Raw genomic sequence first — 22,366 nt, 5'->3', positions numbered from 1 at the left:
ACCACTGGAGGGATCAGCTAACTATAGATAGACATCAGATAACTATAGTTCACACCTTTGCTGCAGCTCGCCGGCTGGGCAATTGAAGCCTTGATTGTAAGGTTGAAAAGTTTCAATCACAAGGCGGCAATTTAGTTGCCAACTCTTACAGTATGGTTCACTACTCAGTGCGGCAGTGCTGGACGTATTTGACCAAGCCTGGTGCGAGTTCTCATGAGTACCCATGTTCAAGCTGCCATTAGATACTTAGTTGATAAAGTTACTGAAAATGAAATATGGTCATCGAAAGAGTCATGAAAACGATGCATACAAGGTTTGTAGTGTGCTCACTTGGTATGACATCAGTCAAAACACCCTGTCTAGAGATGCTGGCAGAAGTGCAGCAGAAGTGTGGATTGAGGAGACAAAAATATAAGCTGTTCAAGTTACACATATAACCGACCGATAATAAAGCGTCGTTCAGCAAGAACTCTGGCAAAAGGGGAAGCCGCACACCCCACGAAGAATGCTATAAAAACAGTACTGTTATGCAGCAAATTTGCCTATAGCTATTTTGTGAAAGATCATGCCAACTGAATAACCAATATAAGAGCATCAAGTTGCTCCAATGAAAGCCTTTGTTACACTACACACCAGACTGGGATGTAAGGTCTAGGTTGTTTTGTAGCCAAGATACCCACAAGCAATGCTTAAAAAATCTAAACACTTGGAAGTGACTGTGATTAAACTGCTGCCATGATTAAACTGCTGATTAAACTGATTAACACTTCACAGCGGGTATCACACAATGTTGTTTTCTAGGCCACGGAAACATTCCAGCACGCGCGGCCCACAATTCTAGAGGCAGATACAGACACAGGCTGCTAGCAAGCATAGAGTAAAGATTTTTCCATGTCCATTGATGTAGTCTACCACATTTGGTTTTCTTGGGGGCAATGTCATATTGGGGTAACAATTTTCTGCCTGAACATTCATCGCAGGGAGCACTGCAGCCAGCTAAAGCAAGCTTCTTGTTCACACCTTGCCACAGATGTAGACTTGACCCATTTTTCTAGGCACATTTGTTGGGTTCAAGAAAGAACACAGAGTAACTTAAAAAGAACTTTATTTCTTCTAGATTTAAAGCATGTGGCCAGACGTTAACCACTGTTTTAAAAATTTTACCAAACTGGGAAAGATTCTCTCTTGAAAGTCTTCTCATATCAGCTTGATACAGTCCCTGGCTTAGTATAGGTGCATGTGCTGTGGCTTTCTTTTAGTCTGTTTAAAAGGTCATTTTCCTTTTGAGTGTTCCAGTTGCAAGGAAATCACAGATATATTTTGATTTCAGCAACCCTTGTGACATTACAAAATTCCTTTACATGTTGCAACCAAGCTTATTCCTTAAACACATGCCTTGCTTTCACCATGAAAAAACATCTTAGATGAAATAAGGCAAAAATGGCTGCCTATGCATTTGTACGATATTCCAACTGAGAAGGGTGAAAAGTAATGAAATGTTCTACTTTCATGATTTTTCAACCATGTGTACAAAATTTCTTAATAGGAATGAAGCAAATTCACTTTTTGCACTAGCCCATTAGGAAACAAAAAATGACAAACTGAGCTTTTAAGGGAGCCCCCAAAGGGGGCCAGTCCCTGCGTGTCTTCTTTTCTAGTGCAGCCGTCGCTGCACATGGCTGTGAGCACAGCTGACCACATCTGCAGCCTGCACACCTTTCCTGCACAATCTCCTCTTACTTACATTGTTTTTTCCTTGGACCAAAGGGACTGCAATGATTTTCCGCCTGCAAATGTTTGCATAGTTTTCAACGATGATTCCCTACCTGCTTTGTGTGCTTGATTTGAATGTAAGTTACACTATACAGAATGTATACCCCCCTGCAATGCCAGTACAGGCGAAGCAGGTACTAATTGAATAGCCACAAAAGGATTTTGGAGTGAGCAAAAATGCCATGTGCAATAAAGATATGCGTAGATGTCCCATCAGTGTTGCCGTCAAACAAAAATTTGTGATATCGAGGGACTGAGCAAAATAATTAAATATGTTCTTGCCAAACTAAAGCTGTCATTTGCACCTTAATTTTGACTTAGCTACCAGTTTACTATGTTTTGTCTTCTTATTTTTCTGGTAAAATGTACTTTTTTCTTTGTTTACTTTCGTTCGATTTTTTGTAGCTATTACATGTGCACATGTGACCAATAATGCTGTCTGGAAGTTAGTGGTTGTTGGTATTTCTCACTGCCTGCCGTTTGTTCAATGTGTGTACTAAAGTCAATAGAGCACCAACCAGTATAAACCAGTGTGTTGAATTTGTTTTCTTGTTTTAGTATGAATGATCTGACTGGTTATGTGCCCAAATAAACAATTAGATTGTGAAAACAAAGTTCATCAGAACATGTCATTCGTTTTACTTATAATTACCCCATTTAAACTGCAGAACCCACATGTTCAGGCATGTAGATTTAAGTAGAAGAAATCTTTTTTCATTTCTTGGTTCTGAACAGGTGAGAGCAGTGCTAAGGATACAAAGTGAGTCCACATAGATAACTGGCATGGTGCACTGTGCACTGACTGATAATTGATCTGTTTTTGCAACAGACAAGTAAATAAATGTGTGGTAACGCCTTGTCAAAGGCACGGAAGCACATAAAGAGGCAAGGGGTTGTCACATACAAATGTGCCGTGGTTGTAGGTTTCTGTCAACAAGCATGAAACTTTCATGTAACTTCAAAAAAGAGATGCTGTGCTGACACATCTTTTTTGGTTGTTATTTTGTGGGATTTGATTAGTTTCTGCGTTAATGGTTACTGCTTTCACTAACATGTTGCCCTTGTGAAATTCGAGCCATCATCTGCACCGTTTAGTGTATGTACCCTAATGGTCACATTATAGTGGTGCTTAATCATGAAGGCTCTCATTGAAATATAGACTTGTCTGGTCTACATATGGTTTTCTTCATACCAAAGGAATAAAATATACTGTTTGTGTCAAAATGAAAGAAACTGAGACTGGTGTCTATTATTGCACTTAAATCTATGCTTAGTTGCACTAACATTTTTGCATAATTTCAACAACTTATTTGGTGCAGTTCTGTAACATTCACACTCTGGCTTATCCACTTCGGCGTAAGGAATAAAGGCAAAAAAGTAAAGCATTGCAGTGGATTTAACTTAATGATCTTGATTCTTGTTACCTTCTTGGCAGCTTTTGTTTTTGGAAAAGCATATGTACAAAAGCATGTTTTGACCAAATAGGCTGCTGTTTGCGAGGCTTTGCAAGCACCACTATAACCTGACAAAACCAGTGTGTGGCCATTTGGTTATACAAATTCTCGTGTATTGACACCACAAAAAGTAAACGAAGAAAGATATGTATGCATATGACACAAGCACCGGATCTCACTTCAAGCTTTAAAATAAGGAAGCAGGCAATATTTAATAACAGGTGGAGACATGATGTGATGATATCTCTTAAAAGAAATTCTTTATGCAGTGCAACCAATAGATCACTGATACATTTGGCATTATTTTTAAATGTTGCTAGTCACGATTACCTTGCATGTTGTCAGGTCGTAATACCTGGCTACAACGCAAGTTTTATGGAACACAGGACCGCAGTCACACTCTTTGCAGTATTTACCATTGTGTGAGGGAGGGTTGTTTCACACAGCTGACTCATACTCCCTCAATCTCCCTGATTTCGCATTAATAGAGCATCCCATCTGTTCGATGTAGACACGGCCTTGTGATGGCAGCAAACTACGCAACGCTTGCGGCCTAGCTCACTAGATGCATTTTGTGCTTTAAGCCACAACCAACCTTTTCTTTTATTGGCTTCTGCCTTTTGTTACAGCATAAAACTCTCCTAACAAGGGCCTGAGAAAACAATGATTTGCGCAACTAAATTAGGCATGAATATGGAATATAATGAATGAGACGATGAAGTAAAAAAGTGGTTGCAGTTGTTTCGTATGCATTTGTGATTTTCATGGGTAATTGTGTAGCTGGTCCCTACGAGGAAAAATTTTTTTTCTGTATGAAACATGTGAAGAGAAATTTGCTCTGATGAGAAAAAGAGCCTGAAGCCAGGAAAACAAATTAATTTGTTGCGTGCAGCACAATTTGCAGGCTCTGCACCGCAACGGAGGTTATGTACAGTCTGCCATTCCCATCCAGTCATGCTTGCATTGCATAGACACACATTGCATTAATTTGAAATTGAGGCTAATGAAGTTTGTGTGCAACAACTCTCATCCGCACATTGTGAAGCACTGCAAAATAGATTGGTTCGTTCCTGTGTTCTTCAAAACTCGTAGCCGGAAATTATGAGCAGATGTACATAAGATAAGCTTTGGCATATTAGCACGAAAAGGACAAATGCATCAGTCATTCTCATACATTCCACGAAGAATTTTATTTTTGAATTAATGATGTCGCTTCATGTCACTACGATATATAAGTAGTGCACTACGTATATGATGTCTGTTTTCTTCTTAAGGCCAGAGTTGAGGTTAGGCGTTTGTGTCCTGCATGTCTTTGTCTTTGTTTGCTTCTGTGGTGCCATTACACCAAAATAAATTCATAACTGGAGCTGCCAGTCCATGCAGTTATACTACATTGGGCTCAGTACGGCTGGCGGCCTGAATGTGACGAGTGCGAAATAGCAGTAAGAACTTCAGAAGGGCAGAATTTTGTGTCAGTTGGTGGTGCATATTAAAGTATGGTGAAGCGCAATAGATGCAACAGTGTGAGGCGAGAAAGAAGGGAAAGTGCTACAGAAAACTGAGAAAGTTTACTGGAAAGCTTCGCTGCAGCAGGAAAATGCGTGCATTATCCTGGTGCAGCAAAATGTGCGGATGTTCATAGTTGTCAGCAGCACTTGCCCATCTACATTACACTTCACCGTACACTAATAGCAGTAACAACAGCAACCAACTGACCCAAGCAATAATCAAAACCCACAAAATTGCCAAATTATAGGAGAAATGTTTCAATGTAGCACATGCTTTGTTAACAAGTAAATGGCATACATGTCTGCAAACTGATGAGCAGGTGCCTTTTTCATGCACATACATTATTTTGTACAACTGCTTCTGGCTTTGGTTTTTTTATGGCTGTTAGGAAGCATTCCACAGTACCTAACTGTTTGTCTGTTCTAAAATAAATCTGTTGCCAGCCAGCACTGTGTGATTACAGTATACACCCTTTCTTTGTCAGTGTGCTTCGCGCTGTTTCCAACTAAATATGAATAACCAAATAACCATTTTTTTAATTTACAGGTTATGAAGAGAATACTCCTAATATGTATTTCATTAGAAAAATTTTCTCAATTTTCGGAAGAAGTTCGGCTGGTCCCAAGCCTGGTCTGAAATGAAGGAATGGCACACCACATCAATTCATGTTTACTTGTCGTCATAGCCAGTCCGTTAGCTTAATTTTTGGTTCTTCCTATTGAATTCTGAAGAAAGGTACCAACTTTGTCATTCATTGAAAACAAATTTTTGCACTAGGGGACGCAGCCATGCACAAAGCCTTCGAGCTCAATAATATCTTTATTTTTAAAGAAAGTGCAGCTCCTGCGTGGAGCAATAGGTTGAATAAGACGAGTGTAAATGAAAAGATGGCGACATTAGCCATCAACAGTAATCCAACAAAGGAAGTCTCAAGCTGGAGCCAACATCTTTGCAAGGGAACCAAATGGCTCCAGCCTGAGACATTCGTTGTTCAAACTGGCAAGTCTCATTGTCGAAATAATTCCTCTAGCCTGAGACCTATATCCGTTCCACCACCCTCGACCAACAATACACCTATATATTTGGCAACCCATGGCAAGGTAAGAAATTCACATTCAAAGAAAGGGAATGTAGTGTGCACACTGGAAGGAAGGTAGCATGAACAGTATTTTATTTACTTAATGAAATGTAGGCTTGCTATCCAATTACTTTATTTTGATCCCCATTTTATAACTGAACAGTATGGTTCCTCAGAGAGAATAATTATTCGAAGGTCACACAATTTTGCTCCTTTATGTCCATTAAATCTGTCCTGGTTGCTACACTATCAGCTCTGCCTGCAATTGCATAGCAGTGTTTTGAGTATGCATCCCGATTCCAAAGAATAGTTAGGCTTCTACCTCAGAATGTCTGCTACTGCGTTGGAGCTCGAATTTTATATCTAGGTGGTGACTGTGATGCCATGTGCTTTTTAAATAAGACCAATATGCTATTTCAAGTGCAATTAAATGCAATCTCAAATGACCTCAGCTCGGTTGATGACACGATTGGAGGCCGATGGGATAAGGAGGATTTGATTTCTGAAAACAAGGCACTTAAACATGAGAAACCATGACTAATTTCGTCTAAAGATGCTGCTATTGGATATGATCAGGGGAAGTACTCGTTCGTGGCTGCATTTGCAACATGTTACATTGCTGGCTTTATATATCGCACTGGGTACAGTGAAATGTTGCTGCTTACACAACTAAACATGGTAGCAATGCTAAACTGTCCATGCAGAACACAACTCATCCACTATTATGAATTACAGTGAAATCTCGATAAACGAAAACCGCTTAAGCGAAACTGCCGCTTAAACAGGACACCATCCTGATGGTTGGTTGGCTCTCTGCAATGTCTCGCAGTAAATAGAATGCCTGGTCAATGGAACCGGTTTCCCTGGCCCTTTGAGGCTCCATTTAAAGAGCGCCCACTGTAAAAATATAGGGGGGATCCTGCTTGGAACTTTCGCAAGTCTAGTCCTAAACAAAACCGTATTTCAGTGGGAGCAAAATGTAAAATCACCCGTGTACTTAGACTTAGGTGCATGTTAAAGAACCCCAGTTTGTGCAAATTAATCCGGGGTTACTCGCTACGGCATGTCTCATAATGAGAAGGTTGGTTCTGGTTTGTAAAATACGATAATTTTTAATAGCTTGCTCGGAAATATAGCCCAATACCTACACTAAATTATCTAGCTTGTTTGCTTGATGAGTCCCAATTTCTTAATTTAGTACTTTGACATTTATCATATTTGTGTGCTATTCCATGCAAAATACCACTGATTGGCCTCATTATACAAGCCACTGTTAATTTGGAATTGCTTAGTTAAGCAACTTAAACTTGCAGCACAAACACTTAAGATGGACGACAAAAGGAAGATACGACACACACTGGCGCTAACAACTCCTTTATTTCTTCGTCATCGATGCAATATAAACTCTAGGCCACACAACCGCGCCGGCACTCAGATTACATTACAGAGGTGTGCCAAATTATCACATACGCAAACGTACGAAGTCAGATTCAGATGAGTGCAGGGTCAAAGATATCTCAGTGATGCAATTATCGCCTTGCCTTTTTATGTGGTAGGCCTCTAAGGCAAGCTGCGCTTGCTCATTCTTGCTTTTGCCAAGAATCGACGTCCCATCTAGTTGTGCCTCACAATTGTTGCAAGAGTTTATATGCGCACCAACGTGCGCTCCTCTATCTAAATTTTCGTTTAGTTTTTGCGCATGTTCCCTGAGTCGCTCATTGACGTAATGCCCTATCTAGCCAAGCTATGTTTTATCACATGAGATTGGAATGGTATAAACCACGCCAACAACGTGCGACGCATATGAAGCACCATGCTGAATTTGGCATCCTCTTCTGCTCTCTCCGCAGGTGCAGGAGCATAGCTTTAAAAGCTTGTTCGGCGCAGAAAACGCCAAAGGAACACCATGCCTGCAAGCAAGGTTCTTCAGTTGATAGATGACCTGATATGTTTAATGGACCATGCAGGGAACATGTGCAAAAAGTAAACAAAAATGTAGATAGAGGAGTGCACCTTGTGTATATAAACCCTTGCAACAATTGTGAGACACGACTTGATGGGACGTCGATTCTTGGCAAAAGCAAGAATGAGCATGCATGTCTTGCCATAGAGGCCTACTACCTAAAAAGGCAAGGTGATAATTGCATCAGTGACATATCTTTGTCCCTGCACCCATCTGAATTTGACTTCCTACATTTGCATATGTGATAATTTGGTAGATCTCTGCAATGTAATCTGTGTGGTTGTGTGGCCGAGGGTTTATATATGCATCGACAATGAAGAAATAAAGAAGTTGTCAGTTAGCGCCAGTGTGTGTCGTATCTGCCTTTTGTCGTCCGTCTTAGGTGTTTGCGCTCTAAGTTTAAGTTCAGAATTATGTACTAACTAAGCCCCAAATAAAGTTTTGCTGTTAGTCAAGCAAGTGCAATATATAGTCTGTGCAAAAGTGTGGAGTGTCAGTACAAAGTAACAGTTCGAACACATGGCTCTGTAGTTACAGTTCAGTATGAAACGAGACAAGATTTCTTAGCATTTCATTTATTCACTAATTTTACTGTGTTAGGATATGTAGAATACTAGTAACTGACATGCTTACAATGTACAGTGTTCTTTTTTAAAATCCAGACAATTGTTTTACTGGGGCAGAAACATGCTTTCTTTTGGGCCCGAAAGTGAACATATATTTCTTACATTTGGTGTCTAATAAATTTTCTTCACTGTCGCGTGCATTTTTCCTTTCAGCAAGTAGCAACTGCTCTCGAAGGCGTTTGCTGGCCTCGGAGGCACTGCTGATAACTAGCATTTTCACTAGGACGACTGTATAAAGGCTTTGCAAAGAGTGATTAGTGAAAAGAAAAAAATTGACGTGTGGTGACGGGTCCATTCGCCATTGGACCACGTGTGCACGTGACTTGGTCGATTCAATGGTGGCCCTGTGCCGTCTATTGGACCACGTGTGGCGAGCCCGCGGCGAAATGCTTCGTGGTGGTATGCCGCGTCTATGCAGCAGCAGACGGAATACCGCAGGCCAAAGTGTCGGATGCCAGCATTCGCTCCCAGCAGGTGCGACACCTGCTCGGGTGGCAGCTCATGGACGGCCGAGTTCCCTTCAGCCTTGATTGCCGGCGTTCGACATTTCGACCTGCAGTGTTCTGTCTGGTGCTGCGTAAGCACGTGACCCGCGCTGCCATGCATTTCGCTGCGTGCTTGCCGCACCTAAACTAATATGCCTTTAATTCCTTCACAAAACTCCCATTTTACCTTCCAGTCAAATGGGGGTGAAGTGGGCGTATTACGGTACTCCCGTTGTGTGCCCAAATAATGCCCACGTCAGTGGGAGTTTTATCGTACGCCCTTTAAATGGGAGCAAAAATATGTACAAAGGGGCATGCGCTAGAGGACAAGCACAAAACGCCCATCTGGGTGTTTTTTTTGTATACAGTGTGGTCACGCCGGCTTGAAAGAGCGCGCGTCACCGTAGCCGCCAAAGTGGCTACTTGCGTGATCTTGCCTAAAATTGAGTAGCGGTGGGCGCCGGCGACATGTGCCAATATTAAAGATAACGTGAATATAAGCAAAACGAGAATCAGAACGAGTCTTTATTCCTTGTCAGTGCCGCCGTTTGACGCCCTGCGGCCACCCGCTACTGTGCTACAGCGCCATGTGCTGGACTGCCGGCGATGCACAGTCCCCTACGTCGCGACCGTCAGCAGCAGAGCAACCGAACGCTGCCCTGGCAATTTATCAAGCGTGAAGAGGCCCTGCGTGAGGGCGACGGCGAAGTCTGGCGTCACTCGGGGCACTCTTGCCGTCAGCGCGTGGAGCGAGATACCAGCGCTGCAGCGTAGCCCCGCAGCCGCTACGGCCACCTAAGCCGTGGTGCGTATACTTTTTTGGCCGATAGTACGTATGGTTCAATCTGTTTAAAAGGAGGGAATGTACCACAGAAGCTTAGCCCCATAACGGTCGATCTTCCAAGTGCGCGAATTCAGGACAACATCGCGAAAATCCATGATATCATGAAGCAAAGTCTACGCAGAACAATCGACCAACTCGAAGACTTATTCGGGCTATCATGGAGCTCCCTTCGCAGAAGTGGGGCCAACACCCCCGGCCTTATGGAATTCCGCCAAGTGGTTCCTACATCCTAACAATGCTGTCGCCCACACTGCCTCTCAGTGTTCGGCAGTTTTGGCATAGACGCAGGCGACTACTTTGACCCATGCGGTCTATTCGCCAGATTTGGCTCCTGCACACTTCTTCCTGTTCGGTCGGATGAAAAAGTACTTGAAAGGCACGCGTTTTGCCAATGTCAACGAAGTCAAACGCAATGTTAGGACTTCGCTAGCTGGTATAAAACAGGCAGAATTCGCAAGATGCTTCCAACAATGCAACGAACGTTTGGACAAGTGTATTTGTGCTAATGGAGAGTACTTTGAAGGTGTGTAACATTGTAGTAAAAATATATCCATGCTATTTATCAGGAAGTTTGGGTTATTTTCGGTTTCCCCCTCGTATTTGTTAGACCCATGTAATGGCATGCCGGCATGCAGGCATGACGGCCCTTCGAAGTGCATGAAAAAAGCTAGGTATTATTAGGGCGTACGCGAGTCGTATCTATGCAAAACACGCGCCTGGTAAAATGCGGGCCTGCAGCCGCATGTGACACGCTTAGTGGCCAGATTGCTGCCAGTTCTCGACTTCGGTTATCGGCGTGCTCTCTGAGAAGGTCCCTGAGGCAACAACTATCTGAACGATGTGCGAGCCATTGGAAAACGTGTGGATCTTGTATTACACCACTTCGGTTTTGCAGAGAACGAAGCGCTCGCGTGTTGTTTTTCGCGGGCTTTGTTCACTCGACGTGTGGTATTCCCTCGCTTGCGCAGGGATCCTAGTCTGTTGGGCGCAGAGTGCGCTTTGTTTTTCATGCATTGCAAAGGGGACGTCATGCGTTAGCACTCCATCATTAGGAATGACTGACGAAGAGATTAGCCATCTCGGCGACTTTTCATTTCGACGTTAGAGGTATCTTTTTGTCATGTTGCTTTTAGGACGCACGTGCGGCTCGATGTATTTCAGCGTCTTGGGTGCTTATATTCCCGCATTCAAGTAAATTTTAAGCAGTTGGTATTTCAGTGCTTGTGCTGTCATGTCTTTCTTCTCTTTTTCTTCTCGCTTTGTTTTTCCCGATGCTAAGCCGAGGCTTACGTCGGGGATTTTGACGATATAGGCTAGGTACTTTCTAAATGTCTCTTGGTATTAGGAAAAAGCGAACATTGTGTCCTAAAGTTTCTGGAACATTGATTGAGCCAGTGCGGTGCACATAAGAATCCTTTTTTACACACTAACGCTCAGACCCAGTGTCTGAGCGTTAGGATAGGGCATTTTAATAAAGTTATTATTATTCTATCCTAACGCTCAGTGGCTGGGATTTTGGTACCAAATTAGAAAACTTGGACATTGACGTCCATTTTTTTTTTATTCTGGTATCAACGCATCAGCGAAAAACCAAAAAAGCAGTTTGCGAATAATTCTGTTTTCTACAGTATATATACAACTTGGCTTGCTCTCTCTAAGGCAACAAGTATATAAAATGAAACTGCAGTTGTCCTTTAAGAAAATTTATGCGTCTTATTTGCACTTAATTAGGAAGCCGCAGTTGGCTTCGAACTAAGGCTACCTCCTAAGTAGTGGTGACTGCATGGTAAAAGACAGAATCTCACCATAGAGCTCCGTTAAAATAGAGACCGTCTTGCTTGATGCTTGATACGCATATTCACAGCATTTTGACAGTGTACTTATGACCCATGTCTGCAATCAGTTCATATACTACTGGTGAGTCGTATGTATTGTGCCCGGCATCATCGATTCCTTGCACCTTAACACAGAACACAGCCAACAGACGCATCTCAAGGCACAATCACCAAGATATTAAGTTCACAGGCACGCGCTATATGCGTTGCTCCCGCTGAACAGATTCACTGGCGTGCAGCAGAAAGAGACAAACGGAAACACCACAGCGCTCTTGAACTGCTCAAAAAGCCAAAGTAAACAAATGAAAAGAATAAAAAACGCATTACATGAACCTTACAAACCATTAACTGCATCCAAGAGAATGCTCGGCTGGTCGTAACGCCACTGCGCGAGCTGCATATCCACTGGGAACAATAAGTCGTACAGAGAGCGTGTTGAACCCTCGTAAGAGCTCCTAAAAGCAGGTGGATGTGCGCTACTGTCCTGCACCTAAAATACGTCAGTGACGCCGTAGAAGCCAGCCGGATGAGTTTCAGGTGAGGTTTTTAGGTGAGAATGGGTTTTCGCAAGGTGAGATTTTAGGTGAGGGTGGTTTTTCGCGCCTCGTGCGACAAACCCCAAGAACTGTGTGGCGAAATACCTACGCTGGCGAAGGCCCTCACAGAACAGATCGCAAAGGTGCTTACGTTCCAGCGTGGTCTTGGAGGGCTATGTAAGGGTCGCAACCGTAGCGCTGTGCGTGAAACATCTTATTCTCACGGCAGAAGGTGTATAGGCACTATGGGGTACAGAACCCGCGTAACCCACTACACAGGTTACGCTCACTCACCGACGAGACATTTTACACGTCTACCTAATTTAACAGCAAGTAAGGGAGGGGAGCCTTGCTGTCTAATTATGCAATTACGCTCACTCCCTATTCGTAGTGGCCTCATTGGTTTTTGCGAAGCGCGTTTGGCCACTTGGGTACATAAATGACCCTAGTCTCCTCACGCCATGTGTGGACCCTGTGTGTCGAGCGCCGGGGCACCATAATTCAGCAGGCTTGGGATTTGGGCGAACAATTACACACATTAACACTTCCCGGGGAAAACACGGAGAATGCGGGAGATGCAAATCAAAACGCTGAGCAGCACAAGAACAAGGAGAGAGCAGGAGCCAATGTTTCGACAAGGGGACGTGTCTTCTTCAAAGTGACGTATGCTTTCATTGGCACAGTACATATAGGTACGGTTCTTCTAAAGGGGAGAGGTGGTAAGGCGCGTGGGCTAGATAACTCCTGAGACCGTGTTAGTGGCGAAAGCGTAGAATTGAAAAGATGATTCGTTATCGAACGTTGGTGGAGGAATGTGAGGCTGCGCCGTGTGTCAGCCGGTTGACGTATCATTGTAGGTTCCTCTTTTCGTGGAAGCCGCGCTGACGACGGGTAGGGGAGGGGGGCGGGTCACATGTGCATCGCTGGTACTATCGTCTCTCTGAAAGAGAAAATAAAAGTAGCGGCAGAAAGTGGGGTTTGTGCAAAAAAAGGTGGGGGGGGGGCGATAAATGAGTAAATAAAAGAATGAAATGAATGACTCAAAGAAAAGGGAGGTTTGAACATGGCTGACAACACAATTACAAATAAACTAAGCAATTCAATGAGACATAAGCGAGTCATGTTGCCTATAATTTGAAGATTAGCGTAGCTAATGGATTCTAAAGCTATCTTTGAAACGTTTATGCATATTGTAACGTTATGCATATTTGAGTTTGGTGGATTATACCTATCATGGCTGAGTGAATTCTCTTAAACAAGACCGCGAGCATACGGATCGACAGAAACTGCCAAGCTATGCCTCCATGAACGCCGACCGAGAGGCATCAAGCAGCTTAGGTTTCGTCATGCGTCACGCGTCAAAGGTGCCGTCTGTTCCCCCGACCCTTACAAGATCAAGTAATGGCTTCTATCCCCTGCGCGACAACACCAAAGAATGGCGTGACTGTAGTACGGTTGTAAAAATATAAGGGATAATAGAATAACATGTGCTCATTCAATGCGATATTATGAAGCGACCCTGCTTATGGTGTATCCACACGACGGACGGCTCCACGCAAATCTGTGCCGCGGACGCTTAGTCCGCCGCCCGTCCGGCTGCGAAGCGCATCCAGACGACGGACGGACTGAGTAGACGACCGCGCCGGAAAAATAAAGATGGCGGCTACGCCTGAAGCGACTGCCGTCCGCCTCGAACCTGTCAAGTCGTCGTCGTCCACTGTGTGGCCCGTAACTTTCAAACTGAGGATTGTATTTGGTTTAAATTTGTGTCCAGAAGCTTCGACAGCAATGTATTCGTGATGAGTGGGCGCCGTTTCCGAAAGAGATACTCAGATTCTCGGCGTGTAGGCTTAGAGTGGCTGTATTGGCTGAACATGGCCTCGAAGATGTTGCGGCGGCCCGGGCGGATCTCAGTGGCCGTAAGTTATTATAATTGTTGTTTTTACTCACTCTAGATGGCGCCATCGGTGTAACAAAGACTTTGTCATAGGTGTTTTCAGTCTGAATGAAAATGGAGATCGAAAGGAAACGACGGTTGGCCGCAATGACTGTTGTTTTGTCCGAATTGAACACGAATGGTGTCAGCAGCGATGAAGCTGTTTCAGAAAGATCCCAAAGCCGCGCTTGTTACCAGACTGTAGAGCATGCTAGGCTAAATCCGCAGCATTCGACCCCCAAAATCCGGATGCGAAAAATAGCTCGGCATTTTCCGTCCGTGGGGGTCGCGGACGACGCGCGGACGGCACAAATCCGTGACGCGTAGTCACGTGATGCGCAGTCCGTCGCGAAAAAGACGGATTTCGTCCGTCGTGTGGATCCACCATTACCAACTTTGTAGACGTTTCTCCTAAAGAAACAAACAGCTGAATTGAAGATGTTGCCCGCACTAACGGGAATAATGCCTGCGATTTCTAACGGTATTTCAAACTTAAGTACGCCACTTGCGCAAGCAAATGTGCACATATTATATATATATATATATATATATATATATATATATATATATATATATATATATATATATATATATATATATATATATATATATATATATATAATATGTATAACGAGAAAGGGGGTTAACCGAGACCGAGGGGCCCGATTTTTATTAGGCATGTCATAGTTCGTTGGCTTCTTATGATATGACTATACATACATACATATATATATATATATATATATATATATATATATATATATATATATATATATATATATCGCCCTCCCCTCCATGCGAGGGGAGGGCCATTCGGATGGTGTCGCAAGGAACCGGGCGCTCCGCTCTGTGGCTGATAAAAACGCTCGAAAATGGGTTTGTGTTTGAGTTCGCGGGAACGAGAGTTACGTTTGCTCGTACATCCAAATTGCGATGCGACGCTATCGTTTCTGCAGGTTGTGTGGAAGTCGTACTTAACGATTTTATGACGCATTTTACTCTGAGAAATTCATTTGGTTCACCAACGCCCGTGGGCTACTCTGAGGGCCTGCGTGGTTGTGTATGTGTTGTTAGGAACAATTTTTCGCTCACAAGACGGTCGTCACCGGACGCCGGGGCCGGATGTAACTGCGACACGGATTTTCTGCGACACTGGGCTTTAGACACTATATCGATAAATCATTTCTTTACAATGTTATGCCCTGTCTATACAGGCTACAGTACAATCATGCCGTGCACAATAAATAAAGAAATGCTTAGACAACATCTATGGCTCAGAAATAGAAGATAAACACTTTAGGAGAGTAATACAGCGCATAGAAGCGCAGCTTTATTGTTTGTGGTGGCAACTGCTTCGTTCTTTCTTTCTTTTCTTCGCAGGGCGACTCGGCCGGCCCGCTCCTCGGAATGACAAAAGATAACCGTGCCGTCCTGGTGGGCGTAATCTCCTTAAACTGTGGTAGAAATCGTCCGCACTTACTGGGCACATCTTTACGCATCTTTTACTTTATACCGTGGTTCACGCAACAACTTTAGAAAAAACAAAGTCACGGAGTCAACAACCCGGACCCTCGGCATTTCTGATCCGGGCTTCCATCAAGCCGGCATATTGCGCATGCCAGACAAGCTGCCACAATTAATTGGCCCATCTAGACGAAGGTATGCAAGGGCTCATGAAATTTGCACATGTGACCCATCCGCGCCGCGCCCACTACGGTTGGCCCGTGCACTAAACATGGTGAAATTAGCCAGCCGATGCGTGCGGTAAATAATTGACGCGCACAATAGTCTAATAAAGAGGTCAGCCATCACCACCTTCAAATTTAAATGAACGTCTCTGTCATTCATGTATAAGTTGCGTCTCGTTTCCTCCCTAGGAAATAATGCGAGCGCAGTTCTAGCTCTACTCAATAATTTAAAGTTCTAGCTCTTATACAAACATGCTCGAAAGCAATATAACTACATGTTTTATAGCAATGGTATTGCAAAAGGCCGAAATAGGTCATGTGTCTCTTATGGCAGTGTTTAGTCCAGAGAAATTAGTCTGGCGTAGTGCCTTGGCACTGCGGCAGACATCATGAAGCAAAATCAATTTTGATGCATAAGTATGGTTTGCATGCGGCGTACAAAAACGTTGTGTCTTTCCCCCTTGAAACGCGCCTATGAAACGTCATACGCCCAAGCGAAAGTACTACACGTGGTTCTCGAGCTTCGTGTTATTGTAAGCGGTGTGTTTCCAGTAACACGAATTGCAAAAAAAAAAGAAAATTAACCACTGGTGCAATTACTGCACACATAAGTATGCGATATTGCAAGCATCATGCGTGTAAGAAGCACAGGATTACTCATGCACGCGCTAAAGGTGGCAGCTGTCGCCTATCAAGAAAAGTGGAGGGCTCATTGCTCTGCCAAATTTTTTGAGCTGGGTCACACAAAATTCATTTGATTTTTCACTCCATGTCCGTATATTTTTATGCTTGTTACGTGACCATTACAACTGTTTCCGGCAGCATCCGCTGTCGTTTGCAAAACAAGTTAAATCCCAATGAACTCAATTGCACATTTTATCTGATTTCAACATATTTTGGAGCGCCGAAATATTAATCGACATAACATTAGGCGAATGGTAATGAAAGGCTCCCATGCTGCAGCCACAGTTCCACATTTATGTGAAAACAATTCTTTTGTCATTTTTATACATTGTCATAACCTTACTAACATCAAAGATCTTGTGTCGGCACTGCAAAGTTTGTATAATGGGGACGTCCATCCTTATGCAGGTGAACTTAAATAAATTTCGAACGCTAACGTCCCAAAACACCACAGTGGGGAATGTAGGTCGCCATGTTGTCGCACGCTCCGTAATAATTTGGCCTCCCACGGTTCCTTTTTCTCTAACGAAAGCGCCGTTAAATTACCGAAAATGCACATAAAGCGATATCTGAGCTGCCCATTCAAAAAGCCTGAATGACATTTACAGAGCCTAGGTTATGTGTAGACGTGAAAAGGTAGGCGAATTGGATGTGGCAGCTTCAGTGCAAATTGGCAGTAGAAATTCAGCAGTACACGAGGTTCTGGGAAGATGCGAAATGGGTGGGGTGACCAGTGGCGAGTGTCGCATAAGAGAGATAGATGTATATATGAAAGAGATGAGAAAGGCAAGGAGGTTAACCGGAAGATAGGTTGCCTCAGATGGTAGGTAGACAATGTATTTACCCTACAGTGTACTGCGGGCTGAATTATAAGCAGATTAGATAGGATTCGGATATCGTCAAATTGAGTAGAATTAACATTGGGTATGAAGAAAAAAAATGACGCAGTAGGAAATCGTGTAAGATAGCCCACAGCGAGTGTACAGCGGGTAATGCATCTATTCAATCGCGTAACTATCGCTCAATTCTAATATTAGAAGCCCTCAAGTTCGTTTTCTTACTACAGTTAAAGCAGGTGCATTTATCGCCAACGTTGACAATTCATACAGCCATCGTGTTTTTTATTGCAAAAGTGACACCGGGAATTAGTTACGGAAAGGCCACTTCTGGAAAAGAGCGAGCGCTGAAAGGCGTGCGCCTTGAGAAATCTAGAAAATAAAAACAACACAAGGCAAGTTAACGGTTGTCAAAGGTTTGACGGCGCCCCGGGAGACAGGAAATATAACTAATAGATGTATCAAACATAAAATACAATAAGTTGCTATTATAACATTCGCAAATCGTGCACTAATACTGCAATCATTGGATGCCTCTGCAAAAAGAAATTGCTTGTGGCGCTTGTCCAACGTGAAAACTTCTCTCTGCTTCCGAAACAGTGGTTTCTTGAATATCAACAGTCCTATCGTTTAGAAACCTCCAATGTCTACAACTGTACGTCAAAAACGCCATGTCCTTTTCTTTCTCTGCCATGAAATGTTCAAGACGCCTCGCTTTGCTTGGGTCTTTGTTCACAATGCTTCTTGTCACAAATCATCCATAATTTATGAAGCTCGTAAACGTGCCAGCCTGGGCGCCAAATTGAACTTTAAACTTTTTTATAGCGGTATTCCTTGACATATAAGACGGCGATGCTACTTTCCTGTTGCATATTTAGTGTATTTTGTTGAATATTCAGGCCACAGCTTGTACTTGGTGCGTCTGCAAAAGCAACGAGTTTATCCAAGTTCAGTCACACTTATATTGCGCGTTCTCTTGAGCAAAAAATACACACAAAGTTGTCCGGGTCTTTGCACGAACATACGTGCTGTTACTGTGAATGCAGGATATTCATAATATAAATATAGATATATTTTAGAGTGTGTTAAAAAATATGTAAGCGTGGAAACCCGGCAACAGGTTTTTGACGATATTCTTTGATATCAGAAAAGAGGCTATGTTCTATTTTTTACTCAGTATTAGCTTGCGTCTTCTGGCATTACTTGTACCAGGTGCGCAATGAATGCCGTAAGTATAACGAGTATGACTGATTGAAATCGTACTAATCACGCCTATTGTCTAACGTAAGATTATACAACGCTTGTCAAGAGTTCTCACGCTATCATACGTAATAAACCAAACAAAACGAAAATAGTTTCAACGGTCTCTAAAGGTGTGCCACTATGAAAACACCCTTCTTTGCGACGTCGGAAACATCTAGTCGTCTCCTTCAGAATGTACACCAATTTCTTCGGTCACGAAAACGTGAGCCCAGCTCCTTGAGACTGCAGTGCCACTCTGTACTTGGACGAGAGAAGCTGCATATATATGGGAACCTGCTTTCAACTTCTTCAAAGTAAGTTGGCCTCTCATGTTACTGGTAGATCACCATTCTGATCTGAACACACATGACGTAATGCTGGATTTCGTTAAATGCCACGAGCTACACAAAGAGGGGGCTGTTCGGAATTACTAATAACTGACGCGAAAACGGTGCAACATGGGCTTGGTTTCTTTTATGTCATTCATAACCGTTACTTGAACACTTACTTAAAGCATAATTTTTACTTCTGCATTGGCATTAATACCATGCACAGGGTTACATTGGAGTTCGTACATTAGACGAGCTTAACCCGTGTTTTGTACAAGCTGGAATGACCAGATTCTTGTGCAACGAAATTCCCGACTATAGGTCGTCACACCACTCAGATAAAACAGTGCTTTGGGCTGTGACAACTTCCAGAAACGCAATGAAGGCTTCAGCGCAAATATTGCTTATGCTTCCAGCCTTGTTTGCGCCTCAAGTAAGCTTTCTGGCTTTCATTTTATGCACTGCATTAAACAGTTTTTTTTTCTTGTAAGTAAACATACTTTTCTTAGCAGACGATTTGCTAAAATAGAAATTGACTGTGGACAGATAAACAAAATTGTATATCCCAATAATCTCGTTACTTAGCATAGTGTGTTAAATACACTTCCAGTAGAGATAGCAACCTTTGAAGCCTAGTCGAATACAAATAAAATAATGTCAAAAGGGAAATAAATCTAGAATTAACCGCATTTCATATATATTTTTAAATTAGTGAGTGTCCTTTTCACCGTCAATATAATACCGTGTTCACCTACGAGTATTAGCCAGGCTACCAAGCTTCTATGATTACATGGTGCGTTATAAACAGATACACAGATATTGCACTACAAAAAATGTCAGCTTGTTTACAGTCACAGCCACCGGCTGTTAGTATAGTGTGAATTATCGCGGTTTTTTCGTTAATGTCTTGCTCCCGTGAGCGCTGTAGACTTTTCCACTACGTAACTTCTCTAGTTTTACCACTACACTAACCACGGTGATGAGTGTTTGTGCTGTTGCGACCAATTTTATGTTGGCGCGTGCTCTGTTGAATATTTAATGAATCAGAAAACCATTGGAGCGATATTGGTGTTTAAGAATCACGACTGTGCAATTTGAAGACCGAGTTTATTAGGACCTTAGTAAACTTGTTATTGGTAAGGTTCTAATAATCACAGACCTTTACCGTAAAGTATAGTTTTAGGCCAGAGCCTTTCATTACGACTACAAGCACGTGGCACAAGTCATTCTCTTTTCTTGAATTGCTATGCGCTGGTCATCAAAATTCAGTTTTCATTGTGGCTACGTTCTTTGGTGGCACAATGTGCTACCAGTTTTTATTCAGTAAATAGCCGTATACGCAGAATGACCTAGACATTTTTATCAAAACGAATAAGGCGAAGCCACCGACCAAACTGTACGAATATGGAAGCAGTGTGCCCTCCTCGAAGTATCGAATGTGTATGATGCGTGTTATCCGATGCGCTTATAACACTGCACGGCTACTTGCAGTTGCGTCGGATGGGCTGCTTAGACGTATCGCTATAATGTCCGATTCAAGGAAGTGACAATGCGGCTCTTATCGGTCTTTGACTAATGCAGTGAATTAACGTTACAGAACTTCCGATGATGTTATGCTCATTCTATCTTACTGTTTAGTTGTCTGCTTATTTTATTAGCGTAATTCTAGATACGCTAGTCACTACAACAGCCTTCTTTCAAGATCACCGCATCAGTTTTCGCCTCTCCTTTTGCCAGTTAACATTTATGTTGTAAAATGCTGTTCAAGTTACTTTAGGCTAACCTGCTACTTTGGCTTTGGTTTCTGCTTACATTTCTTGGCTATGTATTCCTGTATTAAAATTCTAAAGTACTTTCTAGTTCCTATCTTTATGTGAGTGCTGTGGCTTACTTCTACTTAGGACTGTGCTTCTTCGTTTTTATATTTAGTCATAGTTATGTAGTATTCTATTTGTAGTGTATATTGTGGTCAGATGCATTTCTTTTATTTTTGAACTCATGTTGGCAGCTCTGGTAGTGGACGTTCCATAACGTACATCGCTCTTTCTGTAAAGGATGAACTTCCTTCCCACTGCTACTGAACGATGCCGAACAAGATACAGAGTTGTATCTGTACAAAAATAAATAAAGATGTAAAAGGTCCGACGTTGCTTTGTAAAGGAGAACAGATCTTTAAAAATCATTTATCATTCTTATGTGTTCTTTGTGTACAATGTAGAGTTTGTTCAAACTCTAAGGAAGACTCCAATCTTCTAGACAAAACTATATATCTTTAAAGCGATGTGGCTCGTCTCTTTCTGCTTTAGGATCTACAAAAACAACACCGTGTGAAGATTTTGTAAATATAAGCACTTGTTTGTTAGCGATTCCTCACAAATATTTTTTTCATTTGGTTACAAAGGAGCCGAATTCCTTCTCTTCGTGTTATCCTAAGTGGTGTTTAAGCAATATTGAATACTAAGATAATCTATTGTGTGCGCAACCACGGCGGGCAAATGACTCATACCAGTCTTTGATGTTATTGCGTATGACACCCTATTTCCTTTTTCAGGTATTGTTAGAACGAATAAATCAACCAGGTAACTTTTCTTATTTAGTAAACGCTTTTCTAACTCAATATTTACCCTTACAGCGTATGCCAGTTAAACATATATATAAGGTGTGATTTAACTTGTAACAATGCCTAAAAATAAACGGGCCATAGATATAAAAAGGCCTCATATCCACCTGCAAGCAAGAAATATCAAACTCTAAGGGCGAGCAATAGAAGATAAGAGAAGCATTGAAGCAATAAATAGGTAATCAAAGGCACAACTAAAAGCACGTACAGCACTTGTCATGTTCTGTCAGCTACCACATAATTGATTGCGCGGTGGCTCTTACGTTGACGCAATCATGCCTACCATTTGCAGTACATCCTGCAATAGGCATGCATATGCACTGCGCGTAAGCTTGTCTTGTTACACGCTTTTTTCGTTCTCTTTAGTTAGCTTGTGCCCAGTACATTTGTTTGTAAATAACGCATTGCATACAAAAACTGCAATTCGGATAACAGTTCTTGTATATCACCAACATTAGCTTTCATAGATGTGCGCTGGCGTTAGGTTTTTCAACAACACCTAGTCGGGAATGCCACGCGCAAGCGTACCTTGCTGTGTGGATTACTGAGCAAGCTGTTTTTGCAGGTTGCGGCACTGCAAAACCTCTCGGAAGGATTGTCAATGGGAAGGAAGTGGATCGTACTCATATGCCATGGATAGTAAGGATTCTTGTAATTGTAGTAAGAGTTTACAATTGCAACAATCTGTTTGACTTCTGGAAGCAAGACTACCCTTTAGAAGTACTGAGTGTTGGGCGCGTTGGTAATTTATACTCCAGGAGGTATGGCCCAAACGAATAGGGATGAGATAGAAAGCACGGATGATTACAAATTTTTTATCGCATGCTTCATACAGTGCTAGCAAATTAGCAGGGTTAAAAATGGGAAAATTTAAACACAAAGAAGAGCCCAAGGAACTAGTGATGTGATTAAGAATTGCTGGTTGCTG

General features: G+C 42.5%; 1 protein-coding gene across 4 annotated transcripts in view; it reads left to right on the top strand.

The window, feature by feature from the left end:
* Positions 1–18,658: 18,658 nt before the first annotated feature.
* Positions 18,659–22,366, top strand: part of LOC129380653 (tryptase-2-like) — a 34,296-nt gene continuing 30,588 nt past the window's right edge. For 3 of the 4 annotated variants that reach the window (XM_055062334.2, XM_055062336.2, XM_072284850.1), the window contains exons 1-3: positions 18,822–19,251; positions 21,370–21,397; positions 22,004–22,077. In XM_055062334.2, coding sequence (XP_054918309.2) covers positions 19,102–19,251; positions 21,370–21,397; positions 22,004–22,077 — 252 coding nt within the window. In that variant the 5' untranslated portion in view covers positions 18,822–19,101. The other variant, XM_055062335.2, reaches the window with a different exon arrangement.

The sequence above is a fragment of the Dermacentor andersoni genome, chromosome 10 (assembly GCF_023375885.2).
Source record: "Dermacentor andersoni chromosome 10, qqDerAnde1_hic_scaffold, whole genome shotgun sequence".
NCBI lineage: Eukaryota > Metazoa > Arthropoda > Arachnida > Ixodida > Ixodidae > Dermacentor > Dermacentor andersoni.
Note: the sequence above shows the minus strand (reverse complement) of the source record. Positions and strands in the feature narration are given on the sequence as shown.